We start from the raw sequence: 18120 nt of genomic DNA on the forward strand, positions 1-18120 counted from the left end.
CTATGGAGGCACAAACCAATGCATTCTGTAGGCCGGTTAGGCTTGGGAGCCCGGATAAATGCATAGGGTTGCGTCAGGAAGGGCATCTAGCGTAAAAACTGTGCCAAACAAATATGAGCGTTCATCATACGAATTCTACAACAAATAGGTCGTGGCCTGGGTTAACAACGCCCGCCCCCGGCACTGCAAACCTGCAGGGCGTCGGTGGAAATTCAGTTACTGTGGGTCGAAGACAAAGAAGAGGAGGAAACCGGATCCATCGTCAGAAGAAAAAGAGGAATGCACAGAGGCCTACAACTGAGTGTAGGGAATTTGAGTGTTTGGACAGGAAAAGCTCAGGAGTTGGTTGACATGATGATAAGGAGAAAAGTTGACATACTGTGCATGCGAGAGAGCAGGTGGAAAGAGTATCAGATCGAGTGATGAGACGAAAGTTTGAAATTGAGGGTGTTTTGTATAATGTGGTTAGCGGCTATGCTCCACAGGTAGGATGTGACCTAGAGTTGAAAGAGAAATTCTGGAAGGAACTAGATGAAGTAGTTCTGAGAATCCCAGACAGCGAGAGAGTTGTGATTGGTGCAGATTGTAATGGACATATTGGTAAAGGAAACAGGGCGATGAAAAAGTGATTGGTAAGTACGGCATCCAGGAAAGGAACTTTGAGGGAAAGATGGTGGTGGACTTTGGAAAAAGGATGGAGATGGCTGTAGTGAACACTTATTTCCAGAAGAGGGAGGAACATACAGTGACCTACCAGAGCGGAGGAAGAAGCACGCAGGTGAATTATATTGTGTGCAGACGATGTATTAGTAGGGGAGAGTGTAGCTCGACAGCATAGTGTAGCATGGTGTGTAAGATGACTCTGGTGGTGGGTAGGAAGATTAAGAAGACAAAGGTAGAGCAGAGAACCACGTGGTGGAAGCTGAGAAAGGAAGAATGTTGTGCGGCCTTGAGGAAAGAGGTGAGACAGGCTCTCGATGGACAGCAGAAGCTCCCGGAAGACTAGACTATGACTGCCAAGGTAATCAGAGAGACAGGCAGGAGAGTACTTTGTGTGTCTTCTGGTAGGAAAGGGGAGAAGGAGACTTGCTGGTGGAACCCCAAAATACAGGGAGTCATACAAGGAAAGAGATTAGCAAAGAAGTGGGACACTGAGAGGACTGAGGAGAGGCGAAAGGAGTACATCGAGATGCGACGTAGGGCAAAAGTAGAGGTAGCAAAGGCTAAACAAGAGGCATATGAAGACATGTACATCAGGTTGGACACGAAAGGTTGGCCAGACAGAGGGATAGAGATGGGAAAGATGTGCAGGGTGATTAAGGATAGAGATGGAAATGTGTTGACTGGTGCCAGTAGTGTGCTAAATAGATGGAGAGAATACTTTGAGAAGCTGATGAATGAAGAAAATGCGAGAGAAGGAAGAGTAGAAGAGGCAGGCATGAATGACCAAGAAGTGGCAATGATTAGTAAGGGGGAAGTTAGAAAGGCACTGAACAGGATGAAAAATGGAAAGACAGTTGGTCCTGATGACATACCGGTGGAGGTATGGAAGCACTTTGGAGAAGTGGCTGTGGAGTTTTGGATCAACTTATTCAATAAAATACTAGTGGGAAAGAAGATTCCAAAAGAATGGAGGAAATGTGTGCTAGTTCCCATTTTTAAGAACAAAGGCGATGTTCATAACTGTGGAAACTGCAGGGGAATAAGGATGATGAGCCACTCAATGAAGTTATGGGAAAGAGTAGTGGAGGCTCGACTCAGGACAGAAGTATCTGTGAGCAACAGTATGGTTTCATGCCAGAGAGAGTACCACAGATGGACTATTTGCCTTGAGGATCCTCGTGGAAAAGTACAGAGAAGGTCAGAAGGAGGTACATTGTATCTTTGTATAATGAGAGAAAGCCTATGACAGAGTACCAAGAGAGGAACTGTGGTATTGCATGCGCAAGTCTGGTGTGGCAGAGAAATATGTTAGAATAGTACAGGACATGTATGCCCCATAGCTCAGTGGTTAGAGCACTGGTTTGGTAAACCAGGGGTTGTGGGTTTGTATCCCACTGGGGCCTCCACTCCCTGAGAAGGGTTGCGTCAGGAAGGGCACCCGGTGTGAAAATTGTGCCAAGTATATTTATGCGTTCATCTGAGATGACACGCTGTGGCGACCCCGAAAGGGACAAGCCGAAAGAAACACACAGTACAGGACATGTTTGAGGGCAGAGATTTGCTGTTGGTGTGTCAGAAGAATTTAAGGTCGAGGTAGGACTGCATCAGGGTTCCGCGCTGAGCCCTTACCTTGCGGTAGCAATGGATAAGATGACAGACGAGGTTTGACTGGATTTTCCTTGGACCATGACGTTTGCAGATGATATTGTGATCTGCAGTGAAAGCGGGGAACAGGCGGAGGAACAGTTAGAAATATGGAGGTACGCACTGGAAAGGAGAGGAATGAAGATTAGCTGAAGTAAAACAGAATATATGTGCGTGAATGAGAGGGGCTGAGGAGGAAGAGTGAGGCTCCAGGGAGAAGGGATAGCGAGGGTGGATGACTTCAAATACTTGGGGTCAACAATACAGAGCAATGGAGAGTGTGGTAAGGAAGTGAAGAAACGGGTCCAAGCGGGGTGGAACAGTTGGCGGAAGGTGTCTGGTGTTCTCAGTGACAAAAGAGTTTTCGCCAGGATGAAGGGCAAAGTTTTTAAAACAGTGGTGAGAGGCTGGTCATGATTTACGGATTAGAAACGGTGGCCCTGAAGAAACAAAAGGAAGCAGAACTTGAGGTAACAGAAATGAAGATGCCGAACTTTTCGCTTGGTGTGAACAGTTTGGATAGGATTAGAAATGAGCTCATTAGAGGCACAGCCAAAGTTGAATGCTTTGGAGAGGAGTGGGGAGAGAGAAGACTTCGATGATTTGGACATGTTTCGAGGTGAGTAAGTATGTTGGTAGAAGGGTGCTGAGAATGGAGCTGCCAGGGAGGCGAGAGAGTGAGTATGTTGGTCGAAGGGTGCTGAGGATGGAGCTACCAGGCAAAAGAGCGAGAGGAAGACCAAAGAAAAGGTTGATGGATGTTGTGAGGGAGGACATGAGGACAGTGGGTGTTAAGAGAGAAGGATGCACGAGATAGGCTTAGATGGAAGAAATGACACGCTGTGGCGACCCCTAATGGGACAAGCCGAAAGAAAAAGAAGAAGAAGGTTTGGGAAAAGCAATAGAGTACTGTTCATAAGGTTCTCATTAGGTTGTGTCAGGAGCCACTTTTGTTTGTTGGGGAGTGTGTGATAAACACAAATGTGGAGCTTAAGTGTGATGTATACAAATGTGGAGTTTAAGGGTTATTGTGATGGAAGCAGAGCAAAAAGTTGACTGGGATTGGGCGGCAGCAAGATTAAAGGGGACGGGAATCTCCCTTCTGACTCCAAAATATGCTTCCGGGGAATATATATAAAAGTAACAACTGGCTCTCTCCTTCCCATCACTTCGACTTTTCTGGTAAGGTGGTTGTGTGAAACACGGTCCAAAATTGTTATTCTTGAATGATGCGTTTGCGTACTGCATTGATGAATGGGCGATGTATACGAGGAGCGGACGGTTTACAATCAAAGTGCTCATATGGGTTAAGCGAGCGTGAGGTTGTGTGTGTATGTGTTAACATGATGCAGTAATGTGACTTTTTTTTCTTTATTTAAGTTTATAGTATAGTATAACGTTGAGTGCTTAGCAGTATAGTGAATGACTGTAGATAATAAAAGCAACTTCCCAGTTCAAAGCAGAGGAATCCAATGTAGAGTTGAGATGTCTTTGAAAGAGACAACTTTCACTTTGTGACAACATTGCTTTGATCAGTGACATGAGTCATTCTTTGAAGTCCTTGATTGTGTATCAGTAAGAGTGGATGTGTGTGATTGACTGAAGAGCATGATTGTTACAGATGGGAAGTTGTCTGTAAGAAGATGACTGTAACGTGATGTTTTGTCTGCAATTGTACAAAAGTACTTGTAATAAAGAATATGCTTTCCCAACAACTGGCTCTCTCCTTCTGAACACTTCTGCTTTTCAGGGTTCCAAGAAGAGAGGTAGGAGAGGTCATTTCAAAGGAGCAAAAAAAATATTCAACTTTGTGATGCCAGCCTCACAACTTGAGGCCTGTAACACCTGCTTGGGTTTTCTCTGGGCACTCTGGTTTCCTCCCACATCCCAAAAACATGTGTTAATTGCAGACTCTAAATTTCCCTTGGGAGTGATTGTGAGTGCGACTGTTGTGTGTTTCTATCTGCCCTGCGATTGGCCAGCAACCAATTCAGGGTATACCCTGCCTCCAGCCCAATGATAGCTGGGATAAGCTCCAGCACTCCCGGCTCCGAAAATGGATGGAAGGATACACTTTCATGCCGTAATTTCTCGAAAATAATGTGCAATTTTTCCAAAAATATTTTAAAAATGTCAATAGAGCACCTTATATTTAATTATGGATGAAAAATAAAAAATACTTTTGAAATTGAAATTGTGTCTGGTCAGTCAGTTCCGCTTTCCAAAAAGTAGCATTTAAGAAGATGAGTGGGATCTTTGAAGGCTTGTATTTCCTTTCGGTTTTAAAAAGAAGAGAGGAGGAAAATAAAGTCGTTGGTGTCAAATGGTTGAACCTGGCCTATGAGCAGCAACAAACCTTTGGGTCTTCAGGGAACAAGAGGGAGGAACACATCTCCATGGGTGGAGGCGAACCGATTAACACATGTTAAGAGTCAACAACAAGAACTGCCAGCTCATCATAGGAAGCAAGCCACCACCAAAGGTTTTAAAAACAAACTCTGGTGCCCCACAAATAAGACTGAAGTAAGAACTAAACATTTGCTCTTGGAGAAGGGGCAAATGGAAGACTGTGAGAGGAAAAGAGGGAGAACCGAGAGTGATAGGTAATGAAAGAAATTACAGCAGGCAAGGAAAGAAGAGAAGTAGGGTGTATGCTTGTAGGCCTTCACTGCTGACTGCTACCATTTTTTGGATTCACACTAGGTTTATGGCAGAGTAATAGTTTCATTGAGGCAATTCAATCAGTCTCATTTCCGATGGATTGACATCCATGGACAAATTTCTGCTTTGGGACTTTTTTTCCTCATGGCACAATTGATGGTCGGTAGCTCAGCAGTGTATTTGTAACTGTAAACATCGCAGCTGGCTCAGAAGTTAACCCTTGCTGCAGGGTGTAATGAGTAACATTTCTAGGCAACAAACAACATGAGCAAGCAGTGGTCATGTTGTGATAATTGCTATTTACTAGGGATGTTGATGAATGGGTAGTGACTCGAACCTAAATTTCAGTAAGTGCGGATTGTCGAATGTGAATTTTTGGAAATTCATCGATTGGCTGGCAACCAGTTCTTGGTGTACACTCCCTCCTGCCTGTTGATAGCTGGGATAGGCTCCAGCTGTCAACCCTCATGGGGATAAGTGGCTCACAAAATGGATGGATTTATGGATTAGGGGCCACATAGAAAATCTCTTTTAGGGTCAATAAACTCCTACGGCTGGCCCAGCACAATACGATGCTAAAGTGAAGGCCCATAGCTGTAAATTTTGATTTGACCGACAGTTCAGTTTTCTTTTCATCTGTAAAACAATATTTAACTTTTTTTTCCCCCTATCTTGAAATTGGCTGGCAACCTTGCACCCTGGGTGGATAGAAGATGAATGGAATTATTGTTTCAAAGGACCCCTAAATTTTAGCATAGAAGAATGAAGAAGCTTGTGATACTTGAGAATGGGACGTGGCACGACCACAAGTCTAACAGTTCAGACAAAGCATGGTTAAGCATGGCACAAATTTCCTGGTGTGAAGGTTACGTCTTCACAAATGTGAATGAAAATAGATTGTTTTATTTTTGTGGAATCTTATTATCTACAAAGAAATCAAACAGCGACAATTATGTGATCAAAATACTGTCTGTGAGGTAGATAAAAGCAATATTTTTTAAATTGTGTGTATTTTTACATATATTTGCACACACACAAAAAAGCTATTATTGTATCATGGAAGAGTCGATTGTATTCTGATGCAATGAGCTATAATGATACTGAATATGATAGTATGGCACGGTATTTCAGCAGCAGCAGGGTAGCAGAGGTGAGAAAGGTGTAAGGTGGTGAAAACCTGTGTATTCACTACCTTAGCGTAAAATGTGAAGGGCACAGGTCTACTTTCTTCTAAGGAGAGAAAGTAAATAGGTGTAGTCTTTAAGAGAGAGGGGAAAGTACAGATCTCTTTTATTTGCTTTGTGAAAGTCTCCTGCCCACCAGAACGCAGTGATGCCAGAGACAATTTTTTATCAACAACTATAACTATAAACGGGAAAATTCTGGCTTTCAGTCCAGCTGCAACCTCTAAACACCATCTTGGTTACAAGACTCATGCCACCATTCACCACTGTTCTTTTTTCAATAATATCCATGAAAAATATTGTATACACGTACTGTATGATGAATACAAAAGCCAAAGAAGGCCTGAATTCAGCAGATGGGGTGTACATCACAGGAAATGTCTTTTACCTTTCTTGAGGATAGTGTGGAAGGGCAGCAATCTCCTCCGTCATACTGGCAATAGGCTCGATTGTTGAGAGTATCACACCAGCCATCCCCACCAAAAGGCTATAAACAAGTTATGAAAAAGAGTACTATTTGTTATGATTTTAGAATTAATTTCCTGAAAGTATATTTTGCTCCCACACACTGTTTTATAGGTTGATAAAATGTAATACTTTCAAGGTTTTCATTGGTAAGCAAGCACACCAATTTGGAAAGTCAAGTGAAGTGGCATCTCCAATGATGGTTTGTGGTTCATGCAATGTACACACAAATCACGGCTCTCTACTAGCTGTAAATCTTCCAATAATGCACAGTATGCTGCTACTCTCTCTTAGTGACGCACAAACAGAGCGATTACCATGATGTAAAAGAAAATGTTAATCAGTAGACTCAGCACCCTGAGAACTCTGGTCTGATTCTGACATACACAAGTTTTTTATTTCGGCTGCTTGACAGTGGAAAGAGATTAGAATGGCTGTATAACTAGTCTGTGGGCACATAGCCCTAACCCCAGTCGTATGCCATTTGTGTTTTTGTATTTTTTGCCTTTACATGATAGCTTGGGTCATTTTAGAACCAGTAAGTGTCTAGCCCAAATATGACTGTATAAATATATTTAGAATGAGGAAATGGCCCATTTCACGAGTATTAACCCATAATAAATTCTAGGGCAAATGGTGAAAGAGATGATTACAATTTCATTGTAACATTTTATTAAGACAATAAATTATTCACAATGTAAATATTCATTATTTTCACCTCAATTGAATTTGAGGATCTTCATGGATTGAAACATAGTCAAACTGTTGTGAATCATAATATATGACCATTGCAACGATTACATTTGACTCACTGGTATATCAGAAGATGTAATAATTATCATCATACACTATTCATCTGTCCTCCTGCTGTGACACATCATCCTCCAAATCACTATCAATCTCATCTAGAAGATCTGAAAGACCAGATCAAGGGTCCATCTCCAAGATCACAAATGAAATGGATGTTGAAAGGTTCATCTCATGAGTCTGTTTCAAGGGTACCCTATGACCTTTGGAAGACCCTTGATCCCTTTGTGCACCATATTGTATATGTGCTGTCCTGTGCTGTTTTACAAGTTGACTGTTGCGAGACTAACACATACATGCAAAATATTTCCTGATGGTCCCTTAAAAAAATGCAAGGTTCAGTTTTACAGTTTCAAGATTCCCTAAAACCACTGTTTGTTTGTGTGTTTGTTTGTTTAAAGTTGACCCACACTTATAGATCTCAAATCTATCTCAATTCATTAGGTTAAAATTTCACCTAAAACAATTCCAGTGTACAGAAATGTGTGCCACCTGTGCATTTTTGTATGTGGTGGCATGGTATCTCAGCTGGAAACCGTTGCACAGTTCTGAGGTCCCGGATTCAATCATGGATGCGCCTGTGCAGAGGTTCCATGTTCTAGCCATGCCTCCGTGTGTTTTCCCCAGGCAGTCCGGTTTCCTCCCACATCCCCTAGGTGTGATTGTGAGTGTGGCTGTTTGTCTCTTTGTACCCTGCAATTGGCTGGCAAACAGTTCAGGGTGTACCCTGCCTTCTGCCAGTTGACAGCTGGGATAAGCTCCAGCACTCCCCTCGACCCTTGTGAGGATAAGCGGGAAACAAAATGTATGGATGGATGGATTTTTGTGTGTTTGTGGTCTCTTTCGGAACATCATCAAATCAGATAAAATGATGACATATTTCTACCACTCCAAATGTCAAAACAGGTCAAAGTCCGAACAGCAACTGTTCTGGTTGGGTTTCTCTTTGTTGGAGCTGAAAAATATTAAGACCATACCAAAATAATACTTACCTATATTTGACAGGAAAGTAGCTATTTATGAAGGCTGTGAGTAGCTAGCTGTCTATAACATAGTGGTTCATAATTTGGATGACATTAATGCTAATTGTCAATTGTCAGAGAAATGTAAAATAAATGAGTGACATATGTGGTCTGTAATACTATGTGTTGTTATGGAAGAACTAGTTTTACGGAACTGTTTCGCTTCAGAGTAATTGCAAAATAGAAGAGAAAAATGTTTTTTGGCAGTTCAGGAAAGCATGTTTAATCAGCAGTTTGTGTTCCAATTTTAGTTCTATGATTTTCTGAACCATCCTCCTCGAGCAGTCACCTCATGGTGGAGGGGTTTGTGTGTCCCGATGATTCTAGGAGCTAAGCTGTCTGGGGCTTCACGCCCCTGATAGGGTCACTCATGGCAAAAAAGTCCTAGGTGGTCCAATTGTTTTTACACACACAAACACACACACACACACACAGATATAAGCACACTTATACACACATTCACATACACACCATATTGCCAGGACAATTCGCTCCCCTGGCTTGAGACAGATTTACAGCATAGTGGTTTTAAATGACACCGCATTCTTAATCAATAGGGTTTAATATGACATCAGTCAACAATGTGCAATAATAACATCTTAAACTCTTTAGGTTGCCACAAGGTTTAGGAGTCTGTTTATGGGAATTTACGGGGACCTACGTGAGGATCCCGTTGGCGGACTTCAATTCTGTGTGCAACACCATTATCCCCAAACTCTCCTCCAATTTTCTCTTGGTCAGTGTCTTGCCTACTGTCTGCCAGTGGATTTTCAGCTACCTTTTTTTTTTTTTTGGTCCTGTTCACCTATCAGATCAAGCAGAATGGCAAATATGCATCCCCCAGTGTCACAGTGGATTTTTTAAGGTTCCTCTGTGGTTTCTGAATATTCTAATTGAAGTTTATTGAGAATCACTCGATCAGTGAACCAAACACAGTTCTCAAGAGGGAATGGGGGGGAGACAAAGACAAAGGGTTAATTGTGAACAGGATGAGAAAAGCAAATCATTATATATTCACAGCAAAGAAACGTTAAATGTAGATATTGCATGGTGCTGTAGCACTACACCCTCTGAGAGAGGAACAGGACAAAAGTTGTGAACCAGGCCCGGATTTACAGCTTCCTGACGGGCTGAACACATCAGGTGAGGCTAGGGGACATCAGCTTATCAAAATGCACTACCATCATCGGGGAACCCTAAGAATATGTTATCTATTCACAAGTATTCTCTTTCCACATGATTGAATGCACCTCAACGCACTCGGCAATCAAACTCCTGAAGTTTGCAGACAACACCACAGTCATCGGCCTAATCAAAGATCAAATCGCTTTATATATGTATCCTATTTGTAAAATGGGAGTAGAATGCATGATTGATTATAATATATTAAATCCATGTTTTAGAGTACAATAATCCCTCATTTTTTCATCATCAATTGGTACCAGACCCACCCTAGAAAAGTGAAAAATGGCATTTGTTTTTTTTTGCTTCATTGGTTCATGTCGTCTTGCTGGGGATGCCGCATTATACCCTTTCAATGCAGCTTCCCACTACAGTACTGTACTCATTTATGCTGTTTTTTTTTTTTGTCGTCAAACGGGGGGTGGTGCAGCGGTCCAGCTTTTTTTTTTTTGGGGGGGGGGTCAGAAATCCGCGATGCACTATATCCGCAAAGTGGAGAAGGATTACTGTATGTGTAGTATCTATCCATCAATTTTCCATCCCACTTATCCTCACTAGTGTCACAAGTGTGTAGAACCCTATCCCAGATGACTCAGAGCAAGCCTTGGGGTACATCCTGAATTGATCGCCGGCCATTTGCAGGACACATACGAAACATACAAACATTTAAACTTTCATACACCTATGGGCAGTTTAGAGTCTTGAGTTAACCGACCTACAATGAATGCATTTTTTCGGGATGTGGGAGGAAACCCAAAGAAAACCCACTCAGGCACGGGGAGAACATGCAAACTCCAGGACCAACCCGGGTCCTAGGAACTGTGAGGCCAATGCTTTACACAAGATACATTGTCAATTGGTCCCAACAGACCTTCACAATATATTTGGGTCTGCCAGGTCAAAATGGCATCTTCCAAAGCAATAAGAGCCAACTCTCCAACAAAAGATCAGTTGACAGCTTCACTCCTCTCACCTTTGAGCACCATCTCTAGGTCTGGCTCCAGAGTATTTTTTTTTTCCATGTATGACTTCTGAGAATGCTTAAATTTCTAATTGGACCACAAACATCAGATTTGTAAAATATTATCTCTGTGAAGCCAAAAATATTTTTATATTTCTTGGCCAGACACAATATCAGTCAAGATTGAAAGAGACATTGACCCATTTAATGGTCTCAAAAGCCTGGGTGACATCGATGCCTGTGGTGTGGCCTTCACAACATGTATGATTTAAAGGACAGGTACGAATGCCAGGGGGAAAATATATTTGCACACACACTCAAGTACTGGTGTAATACAACTTAGCTCTCTTAACTCTTACCTCACATGACTGAATGCAATGAATGTTTTCAGGGGCTGGGTACCACTTCATCATCCCTGTGCAGACAACCGTCTGGAAATCGAAGCACAAAATAAGAAAACTTAAGCAATCCCACATCAAGAAATGTAATGGTCAAAGGATTTACCTAGTGAACTGTAAAAACAATTATCCACACCCCTAAACTCTATTTTATTTCAACAGAATACCTAAAATGCTTGATACAACCCCCCAAAAGTTTCAGTACTGTCACATGTGCAAGATTTCTAGATTATGAAGAAAAAGGCTCCATTCCTCATCAGTGGTGATTCTGTGCATGTGCCATGACAAAATTGACTTTGGGCCCCTTGACGTCAATGCTGCAAATTTAAAATATTGTTTTGTAGTTATTGCCCCGGGGGTACATTGGCTCAGCTTTAGAGCATCTGCCTCACAGTTGTGAGGACCAAGGTTCAAAGTAAAGTAAAGTAAAAAGTAAAACAGAATATATGTGTGTGAATGAAGGGGTTGGAGGGGGAGGAGTGAGGCTCCAGGGAGAAGAGATAGCGAGGGTGGATGACGTCAAATACTTGGGGTCAACAATCCAGGGAGCTGGTGAGTGTGTTAAGAAAGTGAAGAAACGGGTCCAAGTAGGTTGGAATATCTGGCGAAAGGTGTCTGGTGTTTCACGTGACAGAAGAGTCTCTGCTTGGATGAAGGGCAAAGTTTATAAAACATGACACTGACATATATATATATATATATAAATATATTGGCTCAGGCACTTTTTAGAGACCTCATTATCCCATTGTATTCACATATCATCATCATCATCATCATCATCATCAATCATCATATAATCATATAGTGACAATAAAGGCTTTTGATTTCATTTGGTTTGATTTGTTTCTTGTCACCTCTGCCAGCTTTTATGGAATGTGTTGCAGCCATGAAATTATAATTGATGGATTATTTACTAAAAAACAAAGTTAATCAGTTTAAACATTGAACACAATATCTTGTCTTTGTAATGTATTCAATTAAATATATGTTGAACATGATTTGCAAATCATTGTATTCTCTTTTTATTTTTAACACAACAGCCCAACTCCATTGGATTTGGGTTTGTAGGAAAACGATGACTCCCACCTTTCTATGCCCCTACATGGCCACATTTTGACTATTCTTCCTCAGTCTGTTGTCCCAAAGAACCAAATGAACGGAGTGAATGATGACAGTTAATTTTCAGTTTTCTTCAGTTCTATATTAAGAAAACCTTGGAAGATAGTAAATACAATTTCTGGACTCGAATCACAACTGTTTATTTTTATCATAAGACCAGATATTGAGCAGACGGGAGGCAGAAGGTCAATCCACCCTTGTGAAAGAGGAACCTAAGTTTATCAGGGAGGCAAGATAAATGATTTGAGATAACACACTGCCTTAAAATCACAAGACAGTTTCAGGAGTATGTTGTAAGCAGCCACCTCTATCCAACTATTTTACCTTGGTAAGGTCAAATTCATTAGCTGTCTGGCAGTCTGACCAGCTACCTAAAAGCAATGCAAAAGAGGATCAGTGTAGACAGAATCTATTCATGAGATAAGATGGTGTGTAACATGACCCAACATTCAAGTAAAATCTGGCAGTCCAACAAGTTTTTTTCATTGTGTGAGTGTCTATGTGTTTCCTGAAATTTTGATGTCAACTGCAACCTTTCCTCTTGCAAAATGCACGTATTTCCAGTAATGCAAAACCATTTGGACACACATCTAAATCCACACTGGGAGTGTGATGGGCTGTAAAAGTTGGGAAAAAAATGTTTTCCAACAACCTCTTGCCCATTATTTAGTCAAAGATATGATAAAAGTTAGGACATATTCATAAATGTCAACTAAATTTTGTAATCTTATTCAGTGAGGCTGAGAAAACCGAGTGGAACATGTAGGAAGCAAGACCGCATTCTTTGTCCTGCTGGATGCAATCTTTTTGTTATTGTTTATTCATAATCTCTCTGCAGACATATAGAAGAGCATAGTTGTCTGCAAATTGTGCAAAACCATTGATCAAGGATAATGAAAAGTTTCCACTGTTTCGGAAAACAAAAAGTAAAACACATTTTTACTGTAGAGAACAAGTGTCAAGGTAAAGTGCTGGAGTGGCAGGTGGACCTAAGCTCAGGGAAGCAGGCAAAACAAGGCAGGGGTGTAGGTGAAAAAGATGTACACGGAATTTGAAATAATATTAGTAGATCTTTAAAGCTGGGTCAAAGGCAAGAAACCCATTTTACTGCATGCTGTTGTTCAGACCACCAGCTGTTTCAGTGCATTATTCATTCTGATGGATTTATTTCTTCACTGTTTTTCAGTGGCTCAGCTTTCATAACACTCCAGAATGGTTACGTGGCAACGGGAAAACAAAACCGCTTTTTACAGAAACTCCCAATGGTTTTAAAGTTTCACAAGCTGACCTGGACAGCACCGCATAACAGATAAATTGAAGCTATCACCATTCAACCACAAAAAAAAGAACATGCACTTCTTTGACCTTTGACTTCAGATTTGACATTCAGTTTATATCAGCTATTAATTATATCAAAATGTAATGCTTGCTAGAATATAGGCCAATAATCCCACCAAAAAAAATCATTAATGGAGTCACAATACCGAGCTTTGGCATTTATTTAAATCTCAGAGTGGGATTTGTATCATATTTGTAAAATGAGCTAATGCAATATGACCATTCTGGTCTACAATATTGAATTACTTCAGTGTGTTTCAGTGTGCCCTTTCTACTGTTACACATCGCAACTCGGATTGTTGGGCAAAAGTAAGACCAGATGATAACATTTAAATCAGATGCAGGAATGTTTTGATTAATATTTGTATTAACAGACTTTGATCCATCCGTTTTCTGAGCCGCTCATCCTCACAACGGTTACGGGAGTGCTGGTGCCTATCCCAGCTTTCAGCGGGCAGGAGGCAGGTTACACCCTAAACTTGTTGACACCTAATCACAGGGCACATAGGAAAAATCAACCATTCACACTCACACCAAAGGGCAATTTAGAGTCTGCAATTAAGCCATGTTTTGGGATGTGGGAGGAAAATACAGCGCTCGGAGTTAACCCACACAGGCACCGAGAGAACATGCAAACTCCACACAGGTGGGGCCGGGATTTGAACCGTGGTCCCAAGAACTGTAAGTGTAACACTCTAACCAGATGGCCCACCGTGCCGATATATATATTTAAATGAGTATTATTCATATGAATCTCACCTGAACTTTGATGGGAAGCATCCAGTGTTTTAAAGAGCCAACTTTTGTGCCATTGGGTAGAACGACTGGGTCATGAAGAGCCATGTCGGGTGTTAAAACACACGTGGGGTAACATACAGCACCTGTTCAAAAGCAATATAAACATAAATAACCATGTTATATGCTTTTTTTCAGCCACTGTTGTCATGACCAGAACACAAGGCTGAACCCAAAATGCACGACTCACAAGACCAGGTTCAGTTTGGGAAGCGTATTTATTCAGTCCAGGGTCGGTACACAGGCAGGCAGTCCAAACATGCAGCAGTGTCAGAATCAATAGGCGTAGAGGCTGGGTCATCAACGAAGCAGGGTTCGGTACACAGAGCATCAAAGACAAGGACATTGAGCTGCGGGAACGTGACATGGAAGTGCAACGATCTAGCAAGGACCAGATCGCACGCATGGACATATATCAGTGCCATAATTAGCAAGATGAGAAGCAGGTGGGCGCATCTGCTCGTCGTAGCAGGTACGCACCGAGTCAAGGAAAGACAGACCCATAACCGGGCCTCAGGATATGTGGCATGGAAGTCTCTGACAAGGGAGGGGTCAACAATGAACCAGGAAGTAACCCACAACTGCTCCTCAGGACGGTAGCCTTCCTATCAACATGATACTGCACGCCCCACCCCAAATATCAGGACAACAGGAGCCGGGGCACGCCGTAGACTGGACCCCTTCCACGATACGCGAGTTGGGGGGCTCTGGCAGGAGTGGAGACACCCGAGCGGGCTTGAGCAGGCTGACATGAAAAGTCGGATGGACCCGCATCGATTTCGGAAGCCTCAATCGCATGGTGACTGGATTGATAATCTTTGTAATCGGGAACAGAGCGATGAACCTGGAAGTGAGTTTTCACAACTCCACTCGGAGTGGAAGACCTTTCGCTGATCCACCCTATAAACTAGTGCCAGCACCCTCCTACAGTCTGCCGTAGCCTTATAAGAGTGTCCCTTGAGCAGTAACATCTGTCAGGCTCACTCCCAGGTTCTCTTACAGCTCCTTAAAGCGACCAATGTGAACGGCACGAACGAGTTTGAGTTTGGATGGAAAAAGAGAAGGTGGATAACCGTATACAATGTGAAAATGAGACAAGCCAGTGGATGCAGAGGGAAGTGAGTTGTGGGAGTATTCCACCCAGATCAGCTGTTGACTCCATGAGCGCAGGTCACGAGAAGCAAGAACCAGAGTCCTGTCTCCAGGTCTTGATTAATGCGCTCGGTCTGGCCATTGGTTTTTGGGTGTTGGCCTGAGAAAAGGCTCACGGTAGCCCCTATTAGCAAAGAAAACTCCTTCCAGAACCGAGATATAAACTGGGGTCTCCTGTCGGAAACCAAATCGGTGGGAAGACTATGCAACCGGAATACATTTCCATTATTAGCTCGGCCAGCTGTTTTGTGGAGGGGAGTTTAGGTAGCGCAATGAGGTGAACCATTTTGGAAAAAAGTTCCACCACCGTGAGAACAGTGGCATGACGCTGTGACGCCGGTATCCCGGTCACAAAGTCAATAGAGATATGTGACCACAGCCCACGTGGCATGGATAGAGGGCGTAATTCCCCTCCGGGGTGTTCCCAGCAGGGTTTGTTTACTGCACAAACTGGGCACGCGTTGACTTACTCCTTAATGTTTTTTTTTTTAATATTTGGCCACCAAAATATTCGATTACTGAATGTGTTTTGGCCATGACCGGGTGGCAAACAGAGCAGTTGATGTGGGCCCAGTCAAACTACCCCTCAATGGGGGAATGACATAGAGACTGTCATCCGGACACCATTCAGGACTGCGAGAGTCCTTTAGTGCATCTTTAACTGTTTCTATTTCCCAGGTGAAAAATGAGATGAAACATGCTTCGGGGAGGACAGGCGCAGGGTCAGATTCGGTTTTCTCACTAATATGTACTTCTGTACTCGTGACAGCGCATCGGATTTCCCATTCTTAGTTTCTGGCCAATAAGAGATCATGAACGAAATCGTGTGAAGAGGGCCCACCGAGCCTTTTGGCGGACTTAAGGTATTCTACATTTTTGTGATCAGTAAACACCAAGAATGGAATCTGACCCCCTCTAACCAGTGTCTCCAATGTAATAATTGTGTTCCGCAGAGGTCAGTTTCTTTGATAAAAATGCGCAGGAGTGTAATCTTCCATCCTTGGGACTCCTCTGTGAGAGGACAGCCCCTATATCCAAATCGGATGAATCAACTTCTACGATAAATTGCCGGTCAGGATCCGGCAAGGTGAGGATAGGAGCAAAGGTAAAGCTGACTTTTGAGCTTACGGAAGGCCACCTGACAAACTGGGTTCCAGTCAAAGGAACTGTGGGATGAGGCTAGGGTATGTAATGGGGCTGCAACTCCGCTAAAGTTTCGAATGAATTTACGGTAAAAATTTCCAAATCCTATAATCCTCTGCACATACTTGCGAGTCGTAAGAGTGGGCCAATGAAGAACAGCCTCCACCTTGCAGGAATCCATGCAGATCTCACCCTCCGCCAAGACGAACCCCAAGAATGAAACGGAGTGTTAGTGGAACTCACATTTTTCCGCTTTGACAAAAAGGTCATGACGTAGCAACTGCTGTAGTACCAATCAACCGTGCCCAACGTGGGATGTTTCATCCAGGGAGAATATCAGAATTTCGTCTAGATACACAAAGACATATGTGTTGAGCATTTCACGTAACACATCGTTGAGAATGTTCTGAAACATTGCAGGGGCGTTCGTGAGTCCAAAGGACATCACCAGATACTTGTAAAGCCCAGTGGGTGTGTTGAATACAGTTTTCCACTTGTCCCCTTCTCTTATCCGTACCAGGTGGTATGCACTTCGTCCAGCTTAGTAAAAAACCTTGGCCTCCTCCAGGAGTTCAAAGGCTGTGGCAATGAGGGGGAGAGGGTACATCTTCTTTACGGTCATGCTGTTTAGTCCTTGATAGTCGATGCAAGGCCGCAGGCTTTTATCTTTTTCTCCACAAAGAAGAAGCCCACCCCGGTTGGTGACAACGAGGACCTGATGGCTTGATGTTCCGGACGTGAAAGAGAATAGTCTCCCTCACATATGGTCTGTGTGGAGGAAGCGACTTGACCTTGTATTTGGAAACACTTCCCTAAGGTCATGTTAACAGGAGGGCACGAAGCACAAATCGAGCTCATCCCGCAAGGTCTGCGGGTTGGCCGGAGCGGCATCTTCCCTCTCTGTCCTCTGGGATGAGAGGCACCTAAATGTGCACTTCGCTCCCCAAGACCTGATTTGACCGGTGGACCAGTCGATAGGGGGGTTATGCAGCCTCAGCCATGGATCCCCCAAGATAATATCATGGTTCTTAGCATCAAAATCATGTAAGCTGATGTGTTCCGAATGTGAATCCGGGAATGTCAGCGTGAGACTCTGAGTGTGGTGGGTTATTTTGCAGAGGAAACTGCCATCAGTCGCATATGTGTTACGGGGCCGCTGTACCTCAAAGGTCCTGAAACCCATGTTTTTGACGAGATGTGAATTAAGAAGATTGGCATCCGAAACTAAGTCAATGAATGCCGTTGCCATGCGAGGCTGTCTTCCTGAACATACGGTGAAGAAAATAAGTATTTGAACACCCTGCTATATTGCAAGTTCTCACCCTTAGAAATCATGGAGGGGTCTGAAATTTTCATTGTACCTGCATGTCCACTGTGAAAGAGATAATCTAAAAAGAAAAATCCAGAAATCACAATCTATGATTTTTGAATGATTTGTTTGTGTGATACAGCTGAAAATTAGTATTTGAATACCTGAGAAAACGAACATTAATATTTGGTACAGTGGCCTTTGTCTGCTATTACAGAGGTCAAACATTTCCTGTAGTTGTTCACCAGGTTTGCACACATTGCAGGAGGGATTTTGG

The 18120-nt window shown here is 42.7% G+C and overlaps 1 protein-coding gene across 1 annotated transcript in view; it reads right to left on the reverse strand.

Moving 5' to 3' along the window:
* The window catches only part of pappa2 (pappalysin 2), a 135716-nt gene that overhangs the window by 5147 nt on the left and 112449 nt on the right, over positions 1 to 18120 (reverse strand). Inside the window, exons 24-26 of the mRNA XM_061838216.1 lie at positions 14204 to 14325; positions 10949 to 11020; positions 6541 to 6639 (exon numbers count right to left, since the gene is read on the reverse strand). Of these exons, the coding sequence (XP_061694200.1) occupies positions 6541 to 6639; positions 10949 to 11020; positions 14204 to 14325 (293 nt within the window). The remainder of the gene's footprint in view (positions 1 to 6540; positions 6640 to 10948; positions 11021 to 14203; positions 14326 to 18120) is intronic.

Source organism: Syngnathoides biaculeatus, chromosome 13 (genome assembly GCF_019802595.1).
Source record: "Syngnathoides biaculeatus isolate LvHL_M chromosome 13, ASM1980259v1, whole genome shotgun sequence".
NCBI classification, from domain to species: domain Eukaryota; kingdom Metazoa; phylum Chordata; class Actinopteri; order Syngnathiformes; family Syngnathidae; genus Syngnathoides; species Syngnathoides biaculeatus.